The sequence below is a fragment of the Wolffia australiana genome, chromosome 10, assembly GCF_029677425.1.
Source record: "Wolffia australiana isolate 7733 chromosome 10, ASM2967742v1".
NCBI lineage: Eukaryota > Viridiplantae > Streptophyta > Magnoliopsida > Alismatales > Araceae > Wolffia > Wolffia australiana.
Genome location: NC_135844.1, coordinates 10,388,776 through 10,396,426, shown reverse-complemented (window position 1 = coordinate 10,396,426; position 7,651 = coordinate 10,388,776). Strand labels below are relative to the sequence as shown.

Here is a 7,651-nt window from a genome sequence, read left to right as displayed (position 1 = left end):
GTAAATAAAACTGATAATTTTCTAAAGCAAAAATTACTGCTAACAATTCCTTTTCAGTGGTGGAGTGGTTGACTTGTGCTTTCCCAAATTTCTTTGTCCCAGAACTTCCCCTACTGCAAAATCCAAAGCATCAAAAAGGATAATAGTAAATATGAACCTTGAAACCTTCTAAACATAGTTAAACTCAGAGATAATGATACATGTATTCCCATCATGAAGGTTCATCCCAAGATAATGTGGGTGATAGTTTTCTTTCAAGGAACAACCTTTTACAAATAAATATAAATAACTATGCTAAAAATTGTGAATAATGTTGTAAAAATATATGTAAGACCTTGATTAAATAAAATAAAAAATGAACTTGATGTAAGGGTCAATCATCAAACTATGGAGAGTCATAAATGTCATCAAGTGTAGTAATTCTCTTACTTCAAGGCTCTCAAGAGAAAATCAGTGATTATCAAAAGTATCAAACATGTTAGGATAAATATTCCTTACATTTGAGGATCTACGGAATATAAAAAATGTGGATCTAATATGGATACAGATATTGAGTATGATACATCCGATTTTAATAAATTAAGTTTGTTGAATATAAACCGTAAAGGTATGCAAAAATGTACCGGATAATCTTAGGAATACACCAAGAAAGTACAAACCAGAACCCAATTAGTAATTCATTGCAAATGAACTAAGAGAGAGTACTTTCCTTGAGCTTTACAACCAACTTTGAAGATGAACTCGAGGTAAACATAAATGTTACTAACATTGGTGCTCTTTGGATAAAAGATTTCTGTTTCATCAAGTAGCCTATTCAATCCACCGGCCCTATACGTCACTGTGTTTATAAAATTCAGTATATAATTCTAATTCATTATAAATTGGTGTACGTCTAGATTGCAATCAACACGTACCTGGGCCTTTGTGTTCCGCACGCCAAAAACAGCAGCAGCGGGAAGCGGCGGATTCAAAAATCCGCCAGACAAGGTTTTTCGATAAGGTTTTAATTGATGTTGATATTAATAACTATTATTTATAAAACCCCCTGACCAACCATTCGCCAAATCACCCCCTGACTTGTGGCCTGACTGGAAAATATCACAAAGACTGACCGTCAAGACAAGTCCAGCAAACCCATTCAACGAATTTCCACAACCTTGACAAAATACGGCAGATAAGTCAGCCAAAACAATCCTTCAAGACCAGTCTCCGAACAAGACTGGCAAGAACAAAAAAGAAAGAAAAAAATAGAGTTGACGGTATTCTTGTTCATACTGCGCTTAGCACAGAGGGACATCTCGAGAAAAGAGAAAGAAATCTACTCCGTTTATGCCCATTTTCCTACGAGAGACATAGCCCCAGCCCCAAGGAGGAGGCTAACGTAGGAGAAGAGCTGAAGCTTTCCGCTTCGTTGCATTCTATTGCTCAAGAAATCAGCGGCGAGAAGATCCACCAGAGACATGTAGATGAGGATTCCGGCAGCGGCGGAGTCTAACACGCCCTCCACGGCCAACGCCGTGGTACTGTTCTCGTCGTACCGCGACATAATCCCAATGCCTATCCCTATCCCCAATGGCATGGTCGCGCTGAAGAATATCGCCATGATTAAGGTGGATATCGCTTTGAATCTCGCCTGTGGGAACATAGAAAATCGTCAGTCCTTTGTCTCTTAATTCATGTTATCGTAAGTTTTGTTATCTTATGAAGATAACCCATAACTCGCTTCTGTACCTGAACGATACAGCCGCCGAGTCCTATCCCTTCGAAGAACTGATGAAAGCAGAGCGCCGCGATGAGGGGACGAAGCGTCGAAGGGTGAAGAGAAGTGCCAATGGATATGCCGACGATTACAGAGTGGGTGACTATCCCGAGCTCCAGCACCTGAAATTTTCGTCAGAAAGCAACTATTGATCAAAACTCTCTATCACTTTACGACGAAAATAATTTTCTAGAGAGGAAGTCATAAAAAAATCCAGAGTTAAAAAAGCAATCTCTCGATGATCATTCTCTACCACGCTACGATCAGAATAATTCTCCATAGAGGAAACCATAAAAACTACAGAGCGAAAGAAACACGTTGAAGGGAAACACCCTTCAATTAAAAGTTCGAATCATAAAAACTCCAGAGCGAAGGAAACACGTTGAAGAGAACACCCTTCCGAGAAAAGTTTAATAAAGAAAAACAGCGCCTTGATTGTTTGTTACCTGTGAAACGACCCTGTGCCGGATGATCTCGGCCTCGCTCTTCTTCTCGTTGGTGGAAGACTTAGCGGCGAGAGCGGCGCCGTGGGGGTGGCCGTGTGGGTGCCCGGCCATCTCCTCGTCCGGGGGGCTCTCGTCGAAGGGCCGAGACTTGTTCTGATACACACGGAAGTAGTACCCGGAGGCGGTGGCGTCGATGATAAGCGTGCCGATGGCGGCCACCATGGCGATAAAACCGGCGAAAGGGAAGTCCTTCCACGGCGCTATCGCCAAGTCCTCTCCGGACAGCCTCTCAAACCCCTCAGGCAAGATGTGGATCATCGCCGTGGCGAGAATAACTCCCGCGGCGAAGGCCTTCAACACGAGGAAGAAGTCTCTGTCCGGGCTGAGGAAAGCCCAGCGCTTGCCCAGAATGGGAATTAGAATACCCATTACAGAGGAGAAAAGGATGATGAAGATGCCGATAATCTTCCATTTCAACGCGCCGGATTTGTCGATCTCTTCTTCTTCGCCGTCGCCATGGCCTCCTCCGCCGTGCGCGAAAGGGATGAACGTCAGAGAGAGGAGAAGGATCAGAAAACTGAAGACCGCGGTTAAATCTCTCCTCCCCATGGCTTATTTATCTGTCTGGTGCAACTCCAGGACGTCTCCTTTTAAAGGCCCTGCCGATTATCCTCGCCCATCTCTTCTTCAAGAAACTCAGATACGCAAGCGGCTCCCTTGGCTAACCTAATTGGGTAACTATGACGACATCTTTGACAGAGTTTTTACACCGGTTTGTGCCGTAGCCGGTGATTGTCCGTCTGTTGTAGTGTACTGGGACAACTGGAGAGACCTGCATGAGTAATTTAAGTTCTTGGGAGGGTGAGAAACTCTCAAAGGGTGGGTAGAAAGCGGTGTCTTTGTCAAGGATATGTCGATAGAATGTTGTCATTTTTTGGAATAGAAAGTCAACGCCGACGAGGGCGCGTCCATAGGCACGCGTGCTTTGTAGTTGAGTGGGATAACCTGCTGGGATTATTTTGTGTTGTTGCTGCTCTCATATTCTTCTAGAAATGGCGGCATCCAAGGGTAATTATTAAATGAGAGAGTTATTATGAGGATGATGCATGGACTGTCTTGCCAGGGACTTTCCCAGACTGGATTGAAGTGAAGAAATGATAAGGCTTGTAGAAAAGAAGAGAGTTGTTCTCTGGTGGGTAAAAGATGTCACTTTTTATGTGAATCGATTGCCATGCATTGTTTGACATGACAAGAGATTTTAAATTTGTATGCCTTGTGTAAAGCATGTTGTCGACAGGAAGATGTTTTCGTTAAACAATCAAATGACTAGTCCATTCAATTTAATTTTGGAAGTGCTGGTGTGGCGGGAATGTTTATATATTAGAACAAAAATATGATTCTAGTATCTGTATAAGTTTCTTTTTGATGCTTTTAACAATTTTGTATGGTAGATATAAATGAAATCTATTGATATATCATATGGGATTTCAAAAAGAAGTGACATTTTTCAAAAAAATGAACTCATCAGTTTTTCTTTAAATTCAGAAGACCAATTTACAAAAAATTGGTGTAATACAAATGTAATACATTAAATTCAAATGTATTACATTTTTATTACACCAATTTTATTGATGTAATACATTAAATTTTATTGATGATTTAATTGATTGCTATATTCAAATGTAATACATTAAATATCCAAAAAAATATTTTTGAAATTACATATAAAAAATGAAATTAAGTATATACGATTAGTTTTGGGAATGCTTTTCAAAGAATTGAAGTGCTAAATGAATCGGTTTTTTTGTAAATCAGTTTTCAAATATTCAATTTCCAAAATTTGAACTGTGGGACATGTGGGGAGTAAACAGAAATCACATGACTGTTCGAAAACGTCGGAGAGAGTCATGATCCTGGAAAACCATCATCCTCTGATTCTCTATAGTTTCTGAGTATCACTACAAGATAGGATATCATCTTCACAGACTCAGACAATGGACTTACATACTTCCGATGCAAACAGGACACTCACTCCATGGTCTGGCAGACATCAACACTAACCACCACTATCTGAGCGTTACTCAACAAAAAAAATTAACACTGACTGAGATTATCTCTGAGTTTTTGAAAAACAACCAATGTATTTTCACAGACATGAAAAAATAATGGCACTTCCATGGGCTGTTATGCTTCCCTATGTGCATTATATTTATAAACTCTTCCCTGAATGAGTTTCTCTTGACCCAGTTCTGTTTCCATTTAATTTATCATTTTATAGATAAAGTTGTTTCATATTCGTTTCTCTCATTATCGAATCCAGATATTTACTTTATACCCTCACTGAGTGTTCCCAACCGTGCACCAAACTAATATCTATTTTCTTATTTGTTAGTGTATTTTTTGGGCGAAAGTCTACTATAACCTTAGTATACCAGATATCTCTTATTATAAACTTATAAAGTTACTACAACCGGATTTTCTTTTGAGAAAAAAGTAATTTTCTATTTTATCTTTCCCTATTATCACCTTAGAAGATTTATATTTTATAATTTGAAATAAATACTTCACATATTAATATTAAAATGTTCACATTTATATATCTAGATTTTGATTTTTTATTATTTTTAATGAACTTAAGTGAAATGCCTATTGTTTTGGATGTCATATGCATGATTTTCCATCAAGTATTATTTGATGAGCCATTAATTTATTAGATTAGGAAAATAAAACAATAATTTATGTGATCATTCAGGATTTCAGTTTTATCAATTCTAAATTATCCTGTTTCCTATTCGAATGGACTAAAATATGAATGAGAGCAAAGCCTACAAAAATTTATGACCAAAATTTAACTGACATCCAATCGCCATATATTTATAGTGAAAACAATGAATATTACTCATTTCAAGATACAAAATTCCAGTTTATTGGTATTTATATTCGATTAATAATTTATAATAAAAATGGAGAGAATTGATAAGTCCATTTTAGGGGGTTTATGTCGTTGTTTCGATTCAGACTTAACCAACAATAATTATGAAAATTTTCCACTTAAATACAATATAATTAATATAGGGCAAGTAAGGGGTCGATCCAAAGAGAGGAAAATTTTTAATTTGAGATTTTTTCTCAAGCTTGGAATAAAGGAAGTGAGTTTAAAAGTGAGAAATATAAATTCTGAGATTTTTATGGATTTTTAGTCAATTTATATAATAACAAAGAAAAACACTAAAAATATTTTAGTTTAATTTTCATAATTTTAGTTAATACTAGAAGTAGAAAATAAATATATTTTTTGAATTTTCTGGAATTTAATTAATACCAAGAACCACTATAAATATTCAAAACAAGAGTTGAATAATTCTTTTAGAATTTTTGTGGCTGTTTAAATCAGTGAAAATTGATTATATTAATTTTAGAGATTTTTTATGATTATGTTGGAAATTTTAATGCAGAAAATATTTTTTTCTGATTTTTCATGATTTTTATGATTTTGAAATGCAAAAAATAAGAAAAATAACTTTTCCAGCGAGTGCAGTGGCAGAGTGGTGGCGGAGCGGTGGCAGACCTTCGGGTCGGTTCGGGTCCGGTCGACAGGATGCTTGTTGGGTCAGAACAATTAAGGCACCTTATTGGGTCAGCCCAATTCGGTTAACCCAATTGGGTTAGCCCAATTAAGGCAGGACTTAGCCGATTTGGCTAAGTCCTACACAATGCTATTTTTTGCCTAAATTGATGGAATTCAAAAAGCGAATTTTTTTCGACATTTGAAAAAAAGAATGAAGGATGATATAGAAAGAGATGGGAATAGATTTTAGAGAGAGAAAGAAACAGGTTTGGAGAGAGAAAATGATTGTGAAGAGATAGAGAGAGAAAATCAAGAGAGGGTGTAGAAGAAGTTTGGATGAAATTTGAAGGTGTAAATGAAGAAGACTTTTTGGGATTTTTTAGGAAATGAACTGGGGATATGGATGAATATCTAGAGAGAGAATGAAACAATTCTCAAGAGAGAAAGTAGGGAAATAAATATTCATTTATCATGTTATCACATACAGATATATTTCATGTAGTGTCTCAAATTTTATTCTAAATGACTCCATATTCGTTCAATCGATGATTTTTAGACATATACCTAAATACACATAAAATATTGTCTTCCAAGTTCCTCAAAATAATATTAGGTAATTCATATTTTTCATATCATCATTTAGACAATAACAAAAAATAATCCAATATTCGAAAACTTCAGGCATATGATTTTGTCAAATCTGTCATTAAATTCACTCCAATATGGTTTAGGTTTCACATTAATCTGCCATCTCTATCACTTACAGTTTTTATTAACTTGTGTCCATTAAAATATAAGATGAATAAAACTTAGTTTTATCAAATAAAAACTTTACAAACGGATAATCATTTTACTATTTGATCTTTATTTTATTATGCCGTTTTATATCTGAATTATTATTTTTATATTTCTGTATTACGCACTTTCTTCTTACGTAAGTATAGACATATTCATATAAAAGCAAGATAAAAGTCAAGCTGTCTTAACTGATAGGTGAATACTGTGACATCATTTAAATCATTTTTATTTTCTTCTCTTTAATATTTTTTCAAAAAATTCTTTAATTTATGAGAATGAATATTTGCATAACTATAAATATTTAATAATTACACTATATGTGAATTTATAAATGCTATATTTTTATTAGATATGCTTCAGAGATATCAAAACTTATCACTTCGAATGTGAAAGTTTTGGCAATACTTAATGTGGATTGGAAAATAAGTTCTTGATAACCTTTCCTTCTAAGGGTCTTAAAAAATTTCTAAGTTACTATATTTGAAAATCTAAATTCCCTAATTTACATTAAAATATACAAAAATGGATAAAACTAATAGACTGATTTCCATTATATATATGTAATAGCAATCTTCTTGCAGAGATGGTGTCATTGTGGGCACGTAACGATTAGTTAATTTTTTAATTTAAAGTTTTATTAAATTGGTTTTATTTTATCAGCCAAAGTCTGAGTTGACTCAATTCAGCTCTACATAATGCTTTGCAAATTCTATTGCTCCACTAACCTGATTCTTCACCCTCCTTTCCACTTCCAGGATCAGCTATCCTATGATGCACTATCTTATTCCCCTACTCTACAACCCACCTGGAATGATCCCGTAAAAAATGGTTTGATGACTCAATAAAGTGATTTATATATGAAAACAACTCTCATAAAATACAATAAAATTCATAAAACCTTATAAAAATATACTGGGTCAGTAAAATTCCTGAAAATATTTGAATTCATTTCACACATAATTTTGATTTTAATCCCCTTAAAAGTAATTTATACAGAAATGAAACTCTATATTTATACAAGTAAGAATAAAATAAATGGATTAGATGATTGCATGCATTATTCATATTGGTAATATACAT

General features: G+C 35.0%; 1 protein-coding gene across 1 annotated transcript; it reads right to left on the bottom strand.

Annotated features, from left to right (window-relative positions):
- Positions 1-1,131: 1,131 nt before the first annotated feature.
- On the bottom strand, positions 1,132-2,853 carry LOC144708751 (zinc transporter 5-like). Its single transcript, XM_078582191.1, has 3 exons — positions 2,206-2,853; positions 1,732-1,881; positions 1,132-1,633 (listed from the first exon to the last, which is right to left on the bottom strand). Exons 1-3 carry the CDS (start codon positions 2,812-2,814, stop codon positions 1,328-1,330), a joined length of 1,065 nt encoding a protein of 354 aa, XP_078438317.1. The 5' UTR covers positions 2,815-2,853; the 3' UTR covers positions 1,132-1,327.
- Between the last annotated feature and the right edge of the window lie 4,798 nt (positions 2,854-7,651).